This window comes from Malania oleifera, chromosome 6 (assembly GCF_029873635.1).
Source record: "Malania oleifera isolate guangnan ecotype guangnan chromosome 6, ASM2987363v1, whole genome shotgun sequence".
Lineage (NCBI taxonomy): Eukaryota > Viridiplantae > Streptophyta > Magnoliopsida > Santalales > Ximeniaceae > Malania > Malania oleifera.
The window spans coordinates 110,735,671-110,759,050 of record NC_080422.1 but is presented as its reverse complement, the minus strand read 5'-3'; the positions used below and the strand labels follow the sequence as shown (position 1 = coordinate 110,759,050).

The 23,380-nt window shown below is 37.0% G+C and overlaps 1 protein-coding gene across 4 annotated transcripts in view; it reads left to right on the top strand.

The window, feature by feature from the left end:
* Positions 1–17,556, top strand: part of LOC131158868 (RNA polymerase II C-terminal domain phosphatase-like 4) — a 66,485-nt gene extending 48,929 nt beyond the window's left edge. For 3 of the 4 annotated variants that reach the window (XM_058113792.1, XM_058113793.1, XM_058113791.1), the window contains 4 exons: positions 4,421–4,698; positions 15,135–15,323; positions 15,414–15,452; positions 17,020–17,556. In XM_058113792.1, the coding sequence (XP_057969775.1) occupies positions 4,421–4,698; positions 15,135–15,323; positions 15,414–15,452; positions 17,020–17,316 (803 nt within the window). In that variant the 3' untranslated portion in view covers positions 17,317–17,556. The remainder of the gene's footprint in view (positions 1–4,420; positions 4,699–15,134; positions 15,324–15,413; positions 15,453–17,019) is intronic. The other variant, XM_058113794.1, reaches the window with a different exon arrangement.
* The last annotated feature ends 5,824 nt before the right edge of the window (positions 17,557–23,380 follow it).

Below are 23,380 nucleotides of genomic sequence, written 5' to 3'. Positions count from 1 at the left end.
ATGTTCAAATTGAACTTTGATAAGGCATATGATAAGTTGGTTGGGAGTTTTTGGACAAATAAGGAAAGGGTTTGGAGATAGGTGGAGGAAATGGATATTGATTTTCAATGGGGTGCTGAAAGATTGGGTTAGGTATTTTAGGTGGGTAAAACAAGAGATTGTCCTTGTAGTGGATGCATTGAAGTTGGGAAGGAGAGGGTGGTTGTTCCTGTTGCAGCTTGCTTGTTGATGACACATATTTTCCTAGATGATGATGTTGAGTCTTCTGTAAACATTCTTACCTTTTTTACAGATTTTTGAGAGGTCTCTGGTCTTAGAATTAATTTGGGAAGAGTGGTGGTGGGGCTGTTAATCTTAGTTCTGGGTTTTGGTGTAGAGTTCTTTAGCTGGGTGTGGTGTCTTAGATTGACCTTTGACTTATTTAGGAGTCCTTCTAGGAGGGAAGTCTTGTTCATTTGCATTTTGGGATCTTGTGGTTACTAAGGTAGCTAAGCCATTGGATGGGTGGAAAGGTTCTTTATTTTCTTTAGGTGGCCATATCACCCTCAGACATCCTAGTTTGTCCACCATTTGTTTGTCTTTTTTTGGATTTCTGTAGGAGTAGTTCAAAGGCTTGAGAGGATTAGAGGGATTTTCTTTGGTCAGGGTTAGGAGAGAGGAGGGATCATCCGATTAGGTGGGGGTTGTTTGTAGGTGAACTCCCTTTGATAGTTGGCATAGATTATAAGTAAATTCGAGTTGCAGGTGAATGTGTGGGATTGCTAACTTGGATCTTAGATGTTCATATGAGAGTTCTTGGAGGTGTATTTCGCAGGTTTAGGATTTTCTTTTTATTCCTTTCAAATCCCTATGCTTGTTTTTTCTGTCTTTCTTCTGTCCAAAATGATGTGATTTCCTCCCTTGTAATTCCATATGGTGACCTATTTTCTTGGGATTTTCTTTAGAATGGATTTGAATGTTAAGGGGTTGGAGGAGCTTTCTTCTCTTCTTGTTGTGTAACTTTGTCATATCTCTAAGCAGAAGTGATGGCAGAAAGTGGGTTTTGAATTCATTAGGTGGTTATTCATGTAAGTACTTTTTTTCGTCGCCTTCTTAAGTCTGATGTGTATTTTCCTCTTCATCAGTGCATATGGTAGGGTAAAGTCCCTTGTGAGATAAAGGCAATTGTTTGGCTGGTGGCCTTAATAGAGTTAGCACCAACAATGTGCTGCGAGTATGAGGCCTTCCAAGGCTTTGCCCCTAGATATGTGCTTTTTGTGTGGGAGTATTTCGAAGAATGTTCCCCATTTATTTCCACACCATTCATTTGTTTGGGCTTTGTGGAATAGATTTGCAGTACTCGGCGAAGCATGGTTTTCTTTTTGTTGGTTTGGGAACTGTAAGGATGCTAGGAGGTTGTAGATTCCTGCTCCTTTTGCTGTTTAACAGGGAATTTAGTTAGAATGGGTGCTCACTCCCCTTTTTTTTTTCCCCCTGGCAAGAGATTTTCTCTACCTTCATTATAAGATGGATGCAGTATTTGGCATCTCTTTGGGCTATTGGTGCAGTTTGTTTCAAGGGCTGTTTCTTTGAGGATGTCAACCACAATTTGGTGGCATATTGAGCTGATTGTTTTGTATTCTTTTCTTGTCTCATTCGGTTTGAGGACTCATCTCTTCTTTGTACTTTTTCTGCTTGCTGTCCTAATAAAGTTTCTTTTTCTATCTTCTTCTTATTCTTTTTTTTTTTTCTAAAAATGTTGGAGGCTTCAGATTACACATGTTTTCTGTCAGTAGCGTATTTAGCTAGTTTCCATGCTTTTGTATTTCAAATCAGATGCTTGAATAAAACTATTGGATTGGTCTTTAATAAATTCTCTTCTTTTTCAATCAAAATAAATAATTAAATGAAATTGCAGGATTGGAAAACTGCACTCATCAAGATTTCCATGCTATTGTGCTTGATTCTTTCATGTCCAGTTGGGGAGTGATAAAACATGTTTGGAGTTTAGATTCTTTTGAGGATTTCTCATGCAAACCTTTCTTCTCGTATTTGACCCATGACCCTAATGTTAGTCCTTTTGCCCTTTATTCTTTAATTTGGAAAGCTAAGGACCCGTTTTGAATAACGGCCGCAACCATTACAACCATTACATAACGCTGTTACGTAATGGTTTTTTGGGGTCCTGATACTGTTACACACCGCTAAATGGGTGGGAAGAAAAATCATGGTCATAGCGGCAGTTACGGACCTCGATCATTACATAAAGGCTGTTTCAACCGATATGTAATCGCTATAGGACTGTTACACCAAAAAAAATTATTTTATTTTTTACTTTTCTTCTCACTTTTGTTTTCCCCCTTTCATAAATCATTCTCAATATACTATGAAGCGAGAGGGAGAAAAGATTATAATGAGGATGATAATGATACAAAATTTACTATTTTTTAAAATACTCACAAGAGCTGCATTAGTGAACAATTTGAAAATAGTAACTTGTTAGGAAAATATTTTATTTTGATATATTAGCAATTTGATATTTATGTTCTATATTTTTCAACTTCAACCTTCTATTCTTTTCTAGAAATTGTATATTTGTATTATTCATGTCTTATCTGTCTAATAGATTAATGGAGTGTATAATGTTTATTGTTTTATTAATTAATTTATTACATAAGAATTTATCATGGATAAGAATAATGAGAAAGTATAATACACGCACACAAGCATGTAATTTTTCTTTAAATGGTGATTTAAAAACAAATGTAAATTTCTTGCCCTTACCAAACAACTTAGTTGAATTGAAGGACCCAAAATACACTAAAACTCTTTCTAAGAAGTGTTAAAACTTCAAAACATGCAAATACAATGATATGCACAAGGTTGTGTGTGCTTGAAAAAAATTCACAGCCGTTACACCTGCTTTCCATTATGTAACATATGCTACTCGTGCTTTCTGTTACACCCGTTATCGTTATGTTATACTACCTGCTACTGCGATTTAAAACCATGATTAGCACTCCACTGACTGCTCTACTGAAAAAGGATGCATTCAAATGGAGTGAGGAAGCTGAACAAGCCTCTGTCAAGCTTAAGCACGCAATATCCACCACACTAGTTCCTGCCCTGCCAAATTTCAACTAGGTGTTCATCATTGAGTCTGGTGCATAAGGAGTTGGCATTGGTGCAGTTTTAATGCAAGACCGATGCCCCATTGCTTTTACCAGTAGGACTCTTTCTCCATCTCACATCGGCATGTCTGTTTATGACAAAGAGGTGCTAGCCATAGTGCATGTAGTTACAAAGTGGAGACCTTATTTAATTGGTTGGCATTTCCAAATCCGAATTGATCACAAGAGTCTGAAGTATTTTTTAGAGTAACGAATCTCTTCCATGGAACAATAAAAGTGGGTCACTAAGTTGTTGGGCAAGGAATATGAGATTATTTGCAAGAAAGGGACCGAGAATGCGGTGGCAGATGCACTCTCTCGACTTCCTGAATAAGTTGAACCCATAGATATTTCTGTGCCTACATGTACTACTCTTGAACAAATTAGGAAGGAATGGTGGCAAAATCTGAAGACTAGAGTTATTATTCAAACACTACAAAAAGAGCCAACTTCAGTCCCTCCTTACCTTTGGGACTCTTTGAACTTTTTGTATAAAGGGAGGATTTTATTTGTGCCTAATTTAGCCCACAAGCAAACCATACTGCAAGAATTACACTCGTCACCAGCTGCAGGTCACTCTGATTTTCTTAGAACATACAAGCGCTTTTCTCAGGAATTTTACTAGAAGGGAATGAAAAGTGATTTCAAAAAGTTTGTGGCAAAATGTGATGTTTGTCAATGACAGATAGGGGAAACCGTGGTGAGTCCAGGCTTTCTACAGCCTCTTCCTATTCTAGAAGAACCTTGGATTGATATCTCCAAGGATTTCGTTGAGGGACTGCCATCTTAGGGGTTAATTTTTGTTTTGTTTTGTTTTTTTGTTTTGGTTTTTGTTTTTTGTTTTTTGTTTTTCATTTTCTCTCTTGTTTTCTCATGTTTTTTTTTTTGCTGCAACTTGGATCTCTTGTCCTCTCCTGGGTTGTAACTCTCTCTCTCTCTTAATAAAGTTTTTTTGCGATTAAAAAACTGAAAAAAATAGTTGTAGGATAGTTTTTAAGGGCCTTCTTGAACCTAGCAACTTCATTAAAGGGGCACATAAAATTGATAAGCTTTCAGGTTCATTTTAACTTTCATCTGGTATGGAAGCCGTGCAATGAGTCTTACACCACCTCTGCTTGGTAATGATCTGTGGGCATATTTTGGGTCACTTATATTTTCACCATTTAAGTTTTATTATTGGTTCTTCATTCTCTTGTTGTGCATTTTGGTCTTTTCATGTGCTTTTTCCCTATGGGGTTCAAAATTAATGAAATGTTCGGATTTGTTAATAGGAGGCTTCTTTAAATTGGACTCCATGCACATGATGACCAAGTTGAGGCCATTTGTTCACACATTTCTCAAAGAAGCTAGTAATATGTTCGAGATGTCTATATATACAATGGCTGAGCGTCCATATGCACTGGAAATGGCAAAACTGCTTGATCCTGAAGGGCTGTACTTCAGTTCCAGAGTGATATCACAAGCTGATAGCACGCAGAGACATCAAAAAGGTCTTGATGTGGTGTTGGGGCAGGAAAGTGCGGTCTTGATCCTTGACGATACAGAGCATGTAAGTCTATCTTCTCTTAGCAAACTTTTAAATTTGTTGATACTTTGTGCTCTGTTGTCTACATTTATGTTATGATAGCTAATATATATTGGTGCTCAGAAAGAACTCTCAAATTTTTTAAATGTCAATGTCAAATTCCCAAGAAAGTAGACATATTATCTGCATTTTTTATCATTATTAAGCTAAACTAAACAATACAGATCTGATTTGAGATTAGTATGCTTTGGGAATTTTCAGTTATGGTCCTCTTAACCTGCCTTCAGCCAATAGATTACTTAATTTCTTTTAATTATGCCCCTCTTAGTCTGTGTTAAGCCAATGGAGTAATTAGCTTGATTTATCGTCACAAATGTCTTACACATGATAACCTCTCATTGTACCATTTGGCTGCTTTCATTTATGGTTGGTGATTAATTCCTCTGCTTTTTTGGATTTAGTTTGTCAAGAAATTAGCAGTCAGGATTGCCAAAGGTGAAACAAACTGTTTTGCTCCCTTTGGATAGGTAGTATATTTGATATATTTGAGTCTCTCAGATGATGTGAGGATTCTGTAGATAAATTGAAGCACTAGACAGTTGAAAACTTTGGAAGTAGATGGTTCTATCTTGTTTTGGTTTATTTCGTAAGGGTGGTTTGTTGGCTAGGCTAGGCTTAAGAACTCTTAGCCCATGTTTGGTGCAGCACATGAAAAAGATTGGACTGTCCAAGAAGAGAGGGATAAGTCCTTTCGTGTGGGATAGAACTGGCTGGTCCTTCCCCACCGGCCAGGCCTCACCAAGGAACAGAAGTACGAGGATGCCCTCTCACGTGAGTCAGCGAGACACAAGACATTTAGTGAAAATTGAAGATTGAACAACTCTGGACTATCGGCGAGGCATGCAAACGCAAACACTTTGGTCCCTCCCCCAAGCTTCACCTTTAGATTTGCTTCATTGTCTTTGAAGGGTGGCAATGAGATGAAGAGATCCTTCAAGGTGTAGCGGACCATATCACTGTCCCTCTCTGGCCCCCGTCTGCATTAGAGGTAGCATATGAGCAATGATTGTCAGCCTAAACTTGGGAGCATGGTCTTAAATTTCCAAAAAATTATTGAAATTTCCGTTGAAATTTCCGCTTTCCATCACTCTCAAAATCAAAATGGCGGTCAATTTCCATCTTACTTAACTTCCATCAAAGTCTCAAAGAATCATCCAAAATTTATCGAAATCTTGAAAAAATTTTAGTGAAACTTTTTAAAATTTTGACTATTGTATGAAATTCAAGTGTGAGATTTAGATGCAAAGTGAAGTTTCTCTTTTAGTTTATCTTATTTTTTTATTGAACAAAAGAATATTAAGGGTTTTTGAAATTATATGAAAAATTAAACTTCCAATAACATTTTATTTAACCATTCATGTCTAAGTTATCTTTATTTGTCTAATAAATAATATTTAATTGATTATGAAATTTATTTATATTAACAGAATATGTTTAGTACACATTATCTTATGAATATGTTTAATGGACATTTATATAACAATTATTGCACCTCATACACAATATAAATTTATTTCATTTGTAATATATTAGTCAACTTACATTATTATGTCTATTAATTATTTCTAAAGTTTCATAAAAGAATTCCATGCTTTATACTAATTTCCATTGTTTTCTCAAATTGAAATCGAATTTTTTTTTTCCTCAAATTGAAATTGAAATTGACATATAAATTTCCATACTTTTGGAATTTTGAAATTTTAGTTGAAATTGAAATTTAAGACCTTGGTCAGGAGAGAGAGGTTCAGAGGCTGGCGCTGCTGTTGGGTGTAGGGATTTCCTGTGGCAGAATTGGACCACTGCTGGTCGTGGCAGAGGCAGGACATGTAAAGCATATTGGGAATATTTTTGTTTTAGTGAAAATTGGCCATTTGGGTTTTTGGGTATTTTTTGTGTTTAGCTGTTGAGTTTTTGATTGCAAACAATATTGCTTTATTGGGGATATTTTTGTTTTTCAAATGATTGATTTGCAGTTATTCTGTCCCTTGTAAATGGCAAATCAAACATGGGGACAGAATAATTTTTTATAGCTAGTGCAATCCAATCCAGTTCAGTCCAGTCAACTCCTGTCAATCTTAGCCACTGAACCAAATGCACTCTAAGGGGCTTTCATTTCCATTTATATTGGGTTCATGAGTTATCCATCAATTGTTATTTAAATGTGGTCCAACTGGTATATTAGTGGATGCAGAAGAATATTTGTGAATCTCTGGATTAGTCTTTTGTTGGTGGCCAGTTGGTGGTTTTTGTGTGCTTGGAGTGATTTACAGTCGGTATTTGGTGATGCTTTGGTCAACAAGAAGTGGACAGTTTTTGGAGTTAGGTGGATTCTGAAGGAAAACAGTACTCTATTTTCATTATTGGGGACTTGAAAGGTTTTCAATGGAGAGATTTTTCTATGGCACTGACCTCCATTGCGGATTAAAGTTACAGATCCGGTACAGCCAGTTGAAGTTTTACCAGAGGTGAAGAATAATGTTGGGTGGAACCATGGGTGAAGTGAGTGCTTTCGGCCTGCATTCCTCAATGATGACCTTCTTTGTATCAATTGTGGTCGGAAAATACAATCTTTGGTGACAAAAGGGAAAGATGGTTGGCAGCTGGTGTTTCCAGGTAGGGACAGGAGTAGACGTCACAAGTGGACCTGGGTTTGAAGCTACATTTTCTGGAGCGGGCTGGGTATTGCATATTTTTTTTTCCCTTTATCTGGGCCAATTATTAAATAGGGTAAATTATCTTGACCTTTGGCCCATCAAATTCTTATTTCAAATTTAACGAAGGATGGTATTCAGGCACTGAGAAGCTCGGTCAGGGCCTAATATAGAGGAGATCACTTAGGCAAGCCCAAGGCCAAGTGGATAAGTATGAAATATCAGGCTCACAGGAAGGCTATTAGGTGATCAGGACTCGGTCTTACTCTGATGTAATGCAGTTGGATCAGGTAGGGTCTCATCCATTTTCCCCACTTTCTTCCCTGGGGAAGGGTATCTATCCAGTTGATTCCACTGTAGCCCAGAGGAAGGTATTAATGGAGTAGAAACCCAGCAATCACTGGGGTTAGATGGACAATATAGTGTTAAAATTCACGGTCATGTTTTGGGCTCAAAAGCCAATAAAGTAGCAGCTTCATCTCTTTCAGCGGAGCCCAAGGACAGGTAATAGATTGTGTTGATGTGTTGTGTAGATCATGAGAATGAATCAATTGTATATTCAATTGTGTACTCTTTACATACTCGGGTCCCTATTTAACATGTACATACAAAATAAAATATGGAAAAATAGGAGAGGACACAACTTGCAGTTGCAATGTGTATTTTAGCTTCGGTGGGGGGTCTCAAATTATAGCCTTGGGCTTGTGGCAAGATCTCATGGTAGGTGGTGGTGGCTCACTTACCATGGTAGTTGGCCATCATTCACCAACCGTGGCTGTTGTTCACACTGCTGGCCGTCATTCACCAACCGTGGACATCGTTCACATTGTTGGCTGTCATTCCACACTCCTCCTCAAGTTGGATCATAGATATTGATCATATCCAACTTGCAAATAAACTCTTCAAATCTAGATCTCTGTAATCCCCTAGTGAAAATATCTGTTAATTGTTCTCTTGTAGGGATATAGGTCATGCAAATTGTCCCCTTCTCAATTTTCTCCTTTATAAAATGCCTGTCCACTTCTATATGTTTAGTCCTGTCATGCTAAATAGGATTATGAGAAATACTAATGGCGGCTTTGTTGTCGCAATAGAGTTTGATGGGGAGCTCTATTGTGATGTGTAGTTCTTCCAAAAGTTTTTGTAACCATAGCCCTTCACACAACCCTTGTGCAACAATTTTGAATTCAGCCTCGGCACTGCTTCTGGCTACCACACTCTGCTTCTCACTCCTCCATGTTACTAGATTTCCCCAAACATAGGTACAGTAGCTGGTAGTGGACCTTCTGTCTTCTGCTCATCGAGCCCAATCCGCATCTGTGTAGATCTCTACCTTCTTACTGTCACCTTTCTTGAAGAATAGTCCTCGCCCTGGAGAGCCTTTCAGATATTTGAGAATACTGCTTCTAGGTGACTCTCCTTTGGTGAGTGCATGTGTTGACTAACCACACTTACAGCGAAAGCAATGTCAGGTCTAGTGTGAGAGAAGTGGATCAATCTACTTACTAGTCTCTGATATCTCTCTCTATCCATAGGCTTTCCTATGTCTTCTGTTCTTTTTCCTGCCTCGATAGGAGTATCGCTTGGTTTGCAACCAAGCATGCCAGTCTTAGTCAAAAGGTCAAGTACATATTTTCTTTGGGAGACACTAATTCCCTTCCTTGATCTGGCAACCTCCATTCTCAGGAAATGTCGCATTTGACCCAGGTCTTCTACCTCAAACTCTGTGGCTAAGATCTTCTTCAATCTCTCTACCTCTCCTGTGTCATCTCCAGTGAGAGTGATGTCATCGACGTACACAATCAAGATGGTCCTTCTTCTCTCATTGGACTGTTTGAACAACATAGTGTGATCTGACTGCCCCTGTCGGTAACCTTCATTCTTTATCACCTTTGCATATCTATCAAACCACGCCCTCGGTGATTGCTTGATTCCATATAGAGATTTCTTCAATTTACACACTCTGGTTTCTTCTCCCTCCTTGCAAAATCCTGGTGGTAGTGTCATGAACACTTCTTCTTCTAGCTCATCATTCAAAAAAGCATTCTTGATGTCAAACTGATAGAGTGGCCAATCCAGGTTTGCTGCCAAGGACGAGAACTCGTATAATGTTCAGCTTTTCTACTGGTGTAAACGTCTCAATGTTGTCAATACTGTATGTCTGAGTGAATCCCTTTGCCACAAGGTGGGCTTTGTATCATTCTACTGTGCCATCAGCCTTGTACTTTACTGTGAACACCCACTTACAGCCCACTGGTTTCTTCCCCCCTTGGCAAAGTCATTACCTCCCAAGTTCCATTCTTTTCTGGTGCCTTTATCTCTTCCATCACTGCCTCTCTTCCCTCTAGAATCTCCAAGGCTTCTTGAATGTTTTTAGGAATCTGGATTATGTTAAGGTTAGAAGTAAAAGCATGACACTTGGCAGAAAGAGCATTGTAAGATACAAATTTTGAGATAGGGTGGAGAGTACATTAACGACGTTGTTTTCTAAGAGCAATGGGTAAGTCATGTTTTACCTGGTCAGGATTGGAGTCAGACTCATGAGGAGTTGGAACTATCATCGGTTCTGACTCTTTTGGTGCTTTGGAAGAGAGTGTCTCATTGGACTTTGATTTTGGTTTCCTTGAGTAGAAAAGTGTTTCCCTATTTGTTTGTATTTCCGCATCTCCCCTTGAGCTCAAGTTTCCTTCTGTACTAGGCGAAGGAGCGGATATAGGGTATGGAGTGGTCTCGAAAATAGCAATATTGAAGTAGTCTGAGTTTGAGGGTTGAGCTTTAGTCAAGGACTCCCTCTAAAGAGAGTAGTAGGGGGTATGTTTGAAGAAGGTGATATCCATGGTAACATAGAGTTTCTGGGAGATTGGGTCATAGCATTTGTAACCCTTTTGTGTGGGGGAGTAATCGAGAAAGATAGATTTAAGTGCTCTGGGATCCAATTTGTTTTTCTTGGGCGTGTGAATGTAGACAAATACAATGGACCCAAAGACACGAAGCGGAAGATGTGAGCTGAGCCTAGAATTAGGAAAAGTCTCTTGGAGTTTTTGGAGCGGAGTTGCAAGGGATAGGACTCTAATAGGCATTCCGTAAATGAGGTATGTGGCTGTGAAAATTGAGTCACCCCAAAATTTTGTTGGCATGTGAGAGGTGAACAACAGGGCATGAACAATTTCGAGGATATGTCGATTTTTCCATTCAGCAACCCCATCTTGTTAAGGGGTTTCAAAGCAAGAGCTTTGATGGATAATACCATTCTCTTGAAGATACGTGCCCAAGGAGTGATTGAAATTTTCCGTACCATTGTCAGTACGAAGGATTTGGATTTTTGTGTGAAACTGGGTTTGTATCATACAGTGAAAATTCATGAAGACTGATCGAACCTCATTTTTATCAATCAATAAATGTACCCAACACAGACGAGTGTGACAATCAATAAAAGTAATAAATCATTTTGTATGGGTCGTATGAGGATCACGAGAAGGTCCCCATAGATCACTGTGAAGTAGACTAAATGGCATGGATGGTTTATACTGAGATCTAGGAAAAGTAGTACGATGGTGTTTGGCAAGTTCGCACACTTCACACTGAAAATCCAAGGCAATTTTATTCGAACATATTGAAGGAAATAAGTGCTGCAAATACTGAAAACTAGGATGTCCCATCCTTTTGTGCCATAACAAAAGTTCACTTTTCCTAGGACTAGATGCAGAATTACAAACAGTAGGAGGACACGGTCTATTCACATTAGCTTTGTCGAAGTAGTAGAGCCCGTCACATTCCTTAGCACTGTCAATTGTCTTCCCCGATGATAGGTCCTGAAAGACACAATGAGAGGGTAGGAATTTAGCTGAGCAATTAGACTGTTTGGTTAATTGACTAATAGACAGCAAATTGCACAATAAATTAGGAGCTTGGAGGACAGATTCAAGAGTAATAGATTCAAAAATACGAATACCCCCTTTGCCAGCGACAATGGATAGAGTCCCATCTGCAATTTTGACTATTAAATTACCGGCACAGGGTGAGTATGTTGAAAATAAATGATGAATATCGGTCATATGGTCAGATGTTCCAGAGTCAATAATCCAAGGGGTAAAATGAGGAGTGGTACTATGGGCTGTCAAAAAAGTACTTTCGTGGGCCAAAGAGCCAGATGACATAGTATTAGCGGACTGACCCGAGGTTTGGAAATTGGAAAATAGCTCATATATTTTAGCAAGTTGGTTGCAATTAAATCCCCCACTAGAAGCTGTTGGGCCATGGGTTTCTGTGGGTATTTTTTTTCCTGGGTTTTGGTGGAGGACTGATGACCATGGGCTTTTGGGCTGTTTGGGCTTCCAATCCGCGGGCTTGCCATGCAAGGTTTAGCAGGTGTCTTTAGTATGGCCCCTTTTTTTGCAATGCTCACAATAAGGCCTTCTGGACTGTTTTGGGCTGGATCCAGTTTGAGGCCCATGGGTTCCAATCCGCGGGCTTGCCATGTAAGGTCCAGACTTGTTTTACTCCTTCAACATAACGTTCCTCCGACTTTCCTCACGCCAAACCTTAGAGAAGACTTCTCGGACGGAGGGCAGCGGCTGCGCGACCTAGAATCCTGCTCCTCACGTCGTCAAGCTCTCAGTTCAGCCCGTCAGAAACTCAAATACTCTCTCGTTCTCCATCTTCTTCTTGGAGCGTACACTGTCACCCGTGCATTCCCATTCCTCTTCCCAGCTGAGATCGAGTTCTTACCAAAGTCCGAGCATCTCGGTGTAGTATTCCGTGACTTCTCGATCTCCTTGCTTCGTCTGCCATAGCCGTGTCTTCAACTCGAAAATCTAGGAAGCTTTTTCAGCATCGGAGTATGTCTCACGCACCGCATCCCACACGTCCTTTGCCGTCGGGAGAAATAGGTACGTTTTGCCAATGACCGACTTCATAGAGTTTATCAAGCACGATGTTATCAAGGGGTTCTTGGACCGCCATTTCTGGGATGCCACTGCATCGGTAGGAGGTGGTCGTCGAGTCTCGCCGGTAAGAAAGCCGAGCTTTCCCTTACCGTCGATAACGAGCTTGATTGATTGTGCCTATTCGCTGTAATTCTTACCATTGAATTTTTCAATAGTAAGATGGAGTCAGCAATTCTCGAATACGCCGGCCGAGCCCATGGAGGAGGTTATCTCTGACTCTCCTTCTTGGGTTGCTGACTGGCTGGACTCATGGGTGTCTCCTTTTTGGGTAGCCATGGATTGCTTAGGGTTTTAGAGTAACCCGAGCTCTGATATCATGTAGAGAATGAGAATGAATCAATTGTATATTCAATTGTGTATTCTTTACATACTCGGGTCACTATTTAACATGTACACGAGAGAATAAAATATGAAAAAAATAGAAGAGGACACAACTTGCCGTTGAGATGTGTATTTTAGCTTCGGTGGGGGTCTTAATTTATAGCCTCTGGCTTGTGGTAAGATCTCATGGTAGGTGGTTGTGGCTCACCCACCATGGTAGGTGGCCGTCATTCACCAAGCGTGGCTGTCGTTCACACTGCTGGCTGTCATTCACCAACCGTGGCCGTCGTTCACACTGCTGGCCATCATTCCACATGTTGGCTTCTTTTTACTCTGGTGAATGTTAGTCTTGTAGTGAAAGGAAAGGGAGTTCAGTATCAAGTTGTTAAAGGAACAACATCAGGTGGTGGTAATGGTAAAATAAGTCTCTCAGTGATGGCCAGCAATATGCTCAAGCTGGGTCCAATAGTTTATTCTTGTCGAGCCACGACCTGATGTTGTTCCTTTAACCACTTGATACTGAACCCCCTTTCTTTTCACTGCAAGACTAGCATTCGTCAGAGAGCGATAAGAAGCCAACATCTCAACACAATTTATTACCTGTTCAACTTGGACTTTGCCACAAACAGATGAATATGCCACTTTATGGGCTTTTGAGCCCCTAGGTGAGTGGAATTGAGGGATGGGACTAGCTCTTGATGAAAAATGATTTAATTCTGATTGGAGGGGGCCAAAAACTTTAAGGCATAATGAACTAATTAATAATGATGGTATTTATTTGTTGTGGAGACCCAGGGTGGGTCAGATGTGAAGATTAGTGAGACAGGCCAACTAAGGGTAAACAAAAAAAGTGGGGTGATGAGTTGGAAGGATGAGAGTAACTTTGACATTGAATTCACATGTGATGGTGGGATATTATTAGATGAGTTCTGAGAGAAGTATGAGTACGCTTTGGATTATTCGGATTTAGTTGGTAATTTTTTCTCATGTGTGACCAACTCTGTTAGAGGAGTCCCCTTTTTTAGGATGAGAGAATGGGTAAAGGAAGCAAGTTGTATATCACAAAAGAAGGGATTTGTGTAACATGGATCATGAAGCATCTGTATCAGTTCCAAAGGGGTCAACATTTGTTTTATGAAATTCAAATTTTCTTTGTCAGTTCCAAAGGGGTCAACATTTGTTTTATGAAAATTCAAATTTTCTTTTATTTTAGAAGAAGGGATTTGTGTAACATGGATCATGAAGCATCTCTATCATTTCCAAAGGTGGCAACATTTGTTTTTCCAAAAAATCCCTCCCAACATACATAAATATTTTGCTACCATTTATAAACAAGTGATTTCCTGCGACTGAATGATGACAAAGGAAGAAGAAGAAGAAGTTTGCGTCTAGTAACTTGCATTCTAGATGGTTCTTGTATTCAATGTTCATTGACAATGAACAAGAAATTTAAGAAATTTTCTTTTATTTTTTATAAGAAGGGATTCATGTCAACTATTTCTGTGACATGGATCATGAGCATCCCTATCACATCCAAAGGGGGCAGCATTTGTTTTTTCGAAAAATCCCTCCCAACATAAATATTTTTGATGCCTTTTATAAACAAGTGATTTCCGGTGACTGAATGATGACGAAAACTTTGTTTTACATTAACAAAGCAGAACTTTGTTTTACATCACTCATTTCCTATCCATTGACATGGTACAAATTTGATGCACAAATTCATGGTGGACAGTTATTTTTTGTACATCAGTTTTCTAGGATACATGCTTTTCTATGTTATCACATTTTTCCCAGTAACATGTTTTTTTTTTAATGATGTGGTGGCAATAGGTTTCAGCAGCAGTCGTTTTATAAGGAACTCTAGGCCTGATCAAGAGTAAAGACTAGAAAAGAGAGTGGAAGAGCAATCAATCTTATTCTTCGTTCCATTTTTTGCATTGTGTGGAAGCAAAGGCACAGGGTTGAAAGAGATGAAATTGTTGAAGATTTTGGGATTTTGTATTGTAAATGGGTTGGCACCCCCTTGTTGCCCTTTACAACACATTCAGAAACAATTTCATGGAAAAACGAGGGATTAACCAAGACACTGAACCTCGTTAAATTATTATCTGAAAGAATTCTAGTCATGGTTGTGATTTAAAATCAAACCCCCAAATCTTGAACTCAATGCACGTGCTTTGGAATTGGGAAATGCGCAATTGCTAAGTCAATGAGTAAAGCTTTTTAAACATGAGATTTACTTATTATTGCCTAGATATCAATCCGTACATTGCCCTTGGGTTTTGGGGTGTTTTCTTAAACCATAAATGCATTTCTTTTTCTTAGTACATGTTGTATGTGTCTCGAGGGAAAATGCCGGTCTGAACAACCTTCCATACATCCATTATTAAATGAATCCACAAGCTATTTATTTGGGTATTTCATGAAGTTCTAGTCATTTTTTGCCTAATCACACCAGTCATTGCTACTCATTGCTTAGGTGTGGCAGAAGCATAAGGACAATTTGCTGTTAATGGATAGATATCATTTCTTTGCTTCTAGTTGCCGACAGTTCGGGTCCAACTTTAGATCTCTCTCTGAGATGAATAGTGATGAGAGTGAAACTGATGGAGCACTTGCAACTGTTCTTAAAGTTCTTAAGCGAGTACATAGCATGTTCTATGATTCGGTATGCCTCCATTTTTTCTTTTGTTATGGAGTCAACTTGTTATTACTCGTGCTTTGTTCTACTGATTTTGTCATTTTTGAGACCTTGTAGGAATCTGAGGACAATCTTGACTGCAAAGATGTTAGGCAGGTAAAAAGCTTCTTTGAACACCTAAATAAGTTCTCTTGCAGGCCTTCCTCCCTCCCCTCACCCCACTTCTCTCCCCCTGATGGATGGGATTATGGGTGTTTGCTTTGTTTCTTTGTATGAGCATCATGGTTTTAAATTGCGGCTGCGGGTAGCGTAACGTAACGGTAACGGGTGTAACAGGAAGCGGGAGTAGCGGATGTTACATAACGGGAAACGGGTGTAATGGCCATGAATTTTTTTGAAGCACGCACAACCTTGTGCATATTAGTGTACTTACTTGTTTTAAGCTTTTAGCCCCTTCTTAGAAAGAGTTTTAGTGTATTTTGGATCCTTTGGTTCGAGTAACTAAGTTATTTGGTAAGAGCAACAAGTTTACATTTGTTTTAAACTACCATTGATAGAAAAATTACGTGCATGTGTATTTATACTTTTCATTGTTTTTATCTGTGATAAATTCTTATGTGTGCTTAATTAATTAGTAGAACAAAATACATTATACACTTTAATCTATTAGACAAATAAGACATACAAATAATACAAATATAAAATAGCTAGAAAAGAAAGAGGTTGAAGTTGAAAAATATAGAACATAAATATCACATTATTAATATTATCAAAATAAAATATTTTCCTAACTAGTATTTTCAAATTGTTAATTAATGCATCTATTATGAGTATTTAAAGATATAGTAAATTTTGTATCATTGTCATCCTCATTATAATCTTTTCCCCCTCTCGCCCCATGGTATATTGAGAATGATTTATGAAAGAGAGGGAAAAAGTGAGAAGAAAAAGTAATAAATAAATTAAAATTTTTGGTGTAACAGTTCTGTAGTGGTTATGTAACGCCTATAGCGGCCTTTACGTAATAGTTGCGGTCTGTAACCACCGTTACGACCGTGATTTTTCTTCTCATCGATTTCGCAGTAACGGTATTGGTAACCCAAGAAACCGTTACGCAACGGTATTACATAACGGTCGCGGCCTTTATTTAAAACCATGATGAGCATGCATCATTCGTTGTGCACAGGGCGCATATCTATCACTTACATCATTTTATAGTTCCTCGTAGGACCCTAATGAGATGAAAAATATGGCTCTTCACCATTGGATTGAAGTTCACATTGTGTCTTAATTGTTGAAGAGTTTGCATTGTGCCTTATTTGTTGATTTAGTTTTGGCTTAATGAATGATGTCCAGTCAGTTTAAATCCTTAAAATCTTGTAAATACCTAGATATTCTAACTTCAACTACTGTGGCTGAGCCCCTCCAAGGGACCCAAATTCAGTCAGTGGGCAGGATATAAGTTAACACTGGATATATATTCTTCTGGTGACATATGGGTCCATAGAAATGCCTTGAAAACATTCAATTCTAGATTGCAACTGTTAAGAACCTCATTTTAAAATTAAATCAAGTAATTAGTTTTCTGAAACAGTTGAGGATCACCTTTATCATTGGTTTTCTCATTTTCAAATTTGTAATTTAATTCACTTTTTGAATATCTGTAATTACCACTGTGAAGTTCCCATAAACAAAGGCATCTTCTGTTTGTTCATCTCTGCAGGTGCTAAAAATTGTTAGGGCAGAAATTTTGAAAGGGTGTAAATTAGTCTTCAGCCGTGTTTTCCCCACCAAGTTCCAGGCCGATAATCATCATCTCTGGAAAATTGCCGAGCAGCTGGGTGCTACGTGCTTGACAGAACTCGACCCATCAGTGACTCACGTCATTTCAGCAGATGCTGGGACAGAGAAATCTCGTTGGGCAGTTCGGGAGAAGAAATTTCTGGTCAACAAGCGATGGATAGAAGCTGCAAATTATCTATGGCGAAGGCAGCCTGAAGAAAACTTTCCTGTTTCATAGTCCTGAACAGTTCTTTATCTCCAGTATTTTCCACCTGATCTTCATTTTGATAGGTATTGGCTAACCCCTGGCTTCCGAGAACCGCTGCAGCGAATCATAGATGTATAAACTGGACTACAAAGTGCATACATTCATTGAAAATGTAATATCATGTTTATTTTAGTTTTTTTTTTTTTTTGGCTAGGGTTTGCCCTTATGAACCAGATGTTGAATGGAAAGATAATTTTTCATTTTTCTGTATCCTTGGTTATGTATTTGGTGTTTGTAAAGTGAACTTCCTCCATCCCTACTCTAGGAATCTCACTCCGAAATGCTTACGAGTTTCAAAACGGATTTTTAGCCATTAACTGTACAACAAAAGAAGCATACATTGGCATCTGTCCTAAACAAGATGAAGCCTAAACTGGGATGGACAATCCATGTTGTTTGGTATATAGGCCAACCCCCTGGACAATATTTTCTTCCTTGATTCTTATTCATAACCCCAAGAATTAAGGGAGGACCAACATCACTACTCACATGTTTTGGTACCAAATGAGATAGGATCGGAGGGAAATGAAATCAAATTTGTATATTGTCCACTCGTTTCATTCCTTTTTTCATTTCACAAACCAACCGTTAATGCATGTTTGGTAGGAAAGGAGTTGAATGTGTTATTTAATGTGTTTTCAGCTAATTCCATTCCCTACTCCGTTATGGAAGTGTACAAGATAGTTGGGCTGAAGATTTGACAAAGGTTCAGATTAGGCACCCCAGCTAACAGTCAGTAAAAGGACATAAAGCCAGAGGACAGAATGGAATTATTGTTCGAGAAAGCTAAGAGAATAGCACTGAGGAACATTTGTGGAAGAGACCAAGTCACAAGTTACGTCTGCTTGTTCGAGGAATTGTCAAATTGTGACAGCAGATTAAACCCGCATGCGTCTTCCAAGAAGGAACTGTTGGAATTGGAGCTCTTAAAATAATGTCAGTATCTTGAAATTGAGATTGCCTTCCAAACTGACGTGCAAGCATGAAGCATGTAACACGCTCACTCTAAACTTGTCAAGGGAGAGACGTCTGGGATTGCAAAACCTAAACACCCATTATTGAGCACATGAATTGGTAATGGTACCATCTAGGAGGGCTGCAACCTACCAAATAAATCATTATATCCATTCTTGACCTTTTTTCCTAATTGTTTTTCTTAGGAGTTGTGGATTTCTCTTGATTAAATATTTGGTAAAAGATATTAATCAATATTGATTGACAGAAAGACATGATGTGTTCTAACATTTAATCTCTTGGATACTTATATAAGATTATCTTTATTGTCAAATATAAGGGCATGCCTCTATCTTTTTGATAAATTTTTGAACGAGTCCTATAGATCTCCCTAGGCAGCTCCAAATCAGGGGAGAATGTGATCAACCTCATAGTTTCCTCTTGACCTTTTTTCCTAATTGTTTTTCTTAGGAGTTGTGGATTTCTCTTGATTAAATATTTGGTAAAAGATATTAATCATTACTGATTGACAAAAAGACACGACCTTTTCTAACATTTAATCTTTTGGATACTTATATAAGATTATCTTTATTGTCAAATATAAGGGCATGCCTCTATCTTTTTGATAAATTTTTGAACGAGTCCTATAGATCTCCCTAGGCAGCTCCAAATCAGGGGAGGATGTGATCAACCTCATAGTTCCCTCTTGATAAATCAAGAATTAGCCTTTATGCCAAATTGAACCTAAAACCTCTTTATCACTAGGAAATGTTGCAATCCGTTCATGTCTATTAACCAGAATTCTATAACCTTCTATATTTCTTTGCTTTTTAGATTTTCAACTAATAACATTTCCTCTTAGGATAAAAATATCGACATGTAGATTTCCAACATTTCATATTGGCATCAACTCATTAATAAAAACTATATTCTATAAACAAATGCGATTGAAATAATAAAAAATGTGGATTTTTTTTTGAAGAAAACTAAAAATTCAATTCTAGAAAGAACCAAAATACCAAAATGATTAGTTACCATATTTAATCTCTCTCTTTTTAGTCTCCTTGTACGCCAGACTGAACTTTGGTCTTCTTTTTGGACTAGGGCTGAGATATGAGCACCATCACCCAATAAACTAATATAATTTTCTCTCACTTTTTAATGAGTGACATATTCACATATATATTTTTTTTATGCAAACACCATCAAATTGCTAAGTATATGTAAAGAAAAATGCATCAAAACTCCTAAGGTTTGACTTAAATAGATATATACTAACTAGAAGATTTTCTGTTTGATTTCAAATAAGGGTAAATTCTTTTGATTTATTAAGAGAAAACTGTGGGCCGATCACGTCCTCACCAATTTAGTGCAGCTCGTGTAAGTTGAAACTCCAAATAATAATTATAATTTTAAAAAGTGCTTCAAAGCCAATCTCCAAATATCTTACTGTTGTGATTCATGACCGTTATCTCTGGGTTAGCTATGGATTCTTATTCAATAATCACTGCCATTTGAGCAGTTTGAAATTTTCGTCTGCATGACAGTCATCTGCATGCATTTGCCAACCACTTTTTCTGCATGGATAATTACTAAATTTGAATTTAAATTAGGCTTAGAATAAATCAAGATCCTCTTCTCTCTCTGAGAAGTAGACAGCAAAGTAAGAAGTCAAAAATGAGCAACAAAGACCTTGATTTTCTCCTTTTTATTCAAAAATAAAAGCAAACTGGATAGTAGATACACTGCAAATTAGAATATAAAAATGTCAAAACAAAACAAAACAAAACAAACAAAGCTATAGTAGCTAAATGTACCTTTTCAAATCTAGAGATAAAGTTGATGATAAATATAATAATTTTATTTTTATAATGGAACAATTGTAGGCATCATAACACTTGCATCCACCTTTGCCTGGATAAAGGTGGACACAAAGGTCCTCATCCAGTGGCCCAAAGTGTCTTTTGCAGCAAATGGTCTTTAGGCCCTTGCCCTTGTGTAGTTGGCATTTCCCAATATAGGCAGGTTGCTCCAAAAAGAAAAGAAAAAAAAAACATTTTTTTTTTAAATGCAAAATAAATTAAAGGTTGAAAGTATGAATTGTTTGATTATATCCAAAGGATATGTTCCACTTGAATTACCCATACAAGATAAGTGCACCATATGATAAGGAAAATGAAATGACTTATGATAATGAAATGAAAGGTTTTATTTAAAATGAAAAGTCTTATCTATGGATTAACTAATGTGAGATATAATGATTGAAAGTTGAAGAGTTTCATATGAATCTATATATATTGCTATTGTTATGGGGAGTAGTATGATGGTTAAGATATTTTGCAAAGTAATAGAATAGGTTAAAAGTAAGGCATATAGGAATTGTCCTCTCTCTGTCTTAACTTACTATTCATCAGTCATATTCCCATAAATTTGGTGGAGTACGAAAAGAGATCGGGGTGATGCGAGAGAAACAATTTCTAGGGTTTCTACAAGTGTTCTTATCAGTTTGTATTCGTCATGAACGATCCCGATATGTATATTTTATGTTTTCTACATTATAGATTATACACATATGTAAAGATCACAATGATGAAGATCCTGTGTTTATCTAATAGCAGCATTTAGATTTCTTACATGTGGTATTAGAGCCATGTTGGAATTATTGTGATCTTCCTTGCATGATAAAGATTGTTTTCATTAATCCCTTACGATCTCATTATTGTTTCGTATAAAATTTTGTGTTCATGATATTTTTCTGGAATCGAAAAAAATAATATAATATATGATTATTAAAAAAAAATTTATATGATATTTGTTTGATTTATGGGATTTTATGTTCTTAATATCATGATTCTAAATCTCGCTACCCAAGATGTAAAGTGATTGTTGGGTGTTTATTTTATGGCAGATTTAAATTTTTAATTTGTAGTAATTTCAACACTTACGGATGGATTCTACTAGTAATTTGGGGAGTAAATTAATTTAGTTGTGAATTGAACAAAAGATATGATCAATTGCTCAGTAAAGTCTTATTGCTGAATCACATGCTTTAATGCGAGAATTTTAGAAAAAAATAAAAATGCATGGTTCATGGTTTTGGGTCACTTACATATTTATATTGGGTGATCAATTGTATTTATGCATGCATGAATTGTCGAATTTTACATAAAAGTAAGCATGTATAATTCTTACAGTTGGGTGAATAATTGTATTTAAGTGTGTATGATTAATTATCTACTTTTAAAGACTAGTTTATGTTATGGCCGATAGTTTACGTTATGGTCAATTTTGTGGTATATTGTGTTAATTACGTATTTAAGGAAAATTCTGTCTAAGAAAGTGAGACTTAAGCGGTCCATTGTGACTCCCCACTTACCTGAAAATTGACCTGATATAATTTAACACAATCATCACTGGGCCCCACTGTCATGTCATCAACGTCACCTTAGCAAAAGGCATCATCACAGTATGAGAATTGTTGAAACTGGTAATTCAAAGTTCCTTGAGAATGATGAAATTAGTGGGAGTGATATATCACGTAATGTGGTCATTAAAGAGATCCGAGTTCCTATTTCGATATCTAGACTTTTAACAGATATTATTGTTCCTTCAGTTATTAAACAATATGATAATGTTGAAGAACAATCTGGTGATTTGTCACTTCGTAATGAAAATATCACCATTGAACCAATTGCAGAACAATCACAAGAAAATTTCCCGATGCAGCACTTTTCCAAATTTATTTTATGTGCACTGTGTTTAATTCTGTTCTTCCATGATACTTCTTAATTTTTTTTTATATGTAATAATAATGATGACACAGAATGTCTAATGTGATAGTAAATATGTAGAATGATATTAACATGTTTATGTTACTCACAATATTTTAACATTTTGATGTTATAAAGTATTTTGATTTTAATCACCAAAGTGATTAAATCATTAAGTGAAGTACTCATATGTTTGATGCTGGAATGATATTAAATTATTATAAGATATCAAAAATCACCCAAAGGTTGATTAGTTGTTCTTATAATATAAGGATAATGTTTTGGTATTATTATTATTATTATTATTATTATTATTATTATTATTATTTTGTCTATTTATCCACAGATAATAGAAACTTATAATGAGTGCATATAATGTTACTAAAGCAATGTTAAAAATTTAAAATTTAATTAGCATCATTTTAATGCTCTTTACATTAGTGTTTTCCCAAAGGAAAACATTAATATATTTATGTTTGTGATCTTATAAATGTTTCATTCAAAGCATTAAGTATCATTAATTTTTGCAGTACCAGTGCTTGGATTGTTACACTTGCATGCTTCATCTGTTCCAATGTTTAATGGGTTGAATTTTGCTGATTGGAGTGAACAAGTTCAATTTCACCTTAGTGTATTGGATCTTGATTTGACACTCTTAAGTGATTAACTTGCTGCTATTATTGATTCTACCAGTGTTGAAGAAATAACCTATTATAATAATTGGGAAAGATCAAATAGGTTAAATTTGATATTTATGTGAATGAGTGTTTCAAATAACATTAAGACAGTTATTCCCAAAACTGAAAGTGCTAAAGAGTTTTCAAAGTTTGTGGGAGAGCATTCCCAAACAACATATTAGTCTCTTGCTGGGACATTAATGGGTATGTTAACCACCATGAAGTTTGATGATTCACGTACTATACAGGAGCATGTTATTGAAATGACAAATATTGTAATAAAACTTAAGACTTTGGGAATGGATGTCAATGAAAATTTTCTTATTCAGTTCATTTTAAACTCATTACCGACTGAGTATGGACCGTTTCAAATGAGCTATAACACCATGAAAGATAAATGGAATGTACATGAGTTGCACAATATGCTAGTTCAAGAGGAAACATGACTGAACAATAAAGAAATTCACTCTATTCATTACGTGAACAATCAAGGAGCTGAAAAGAAAACGAAGAAGCATGGAAAGGGGAAATGATCTTTGAAGGATAATAGATCCTCTTCTCACATCCAAAAGAAGGTATCAAGTAAGGAAAAATGTTGTTTCTGTGGAAAACTTGGACATTCCCAGAAGTACT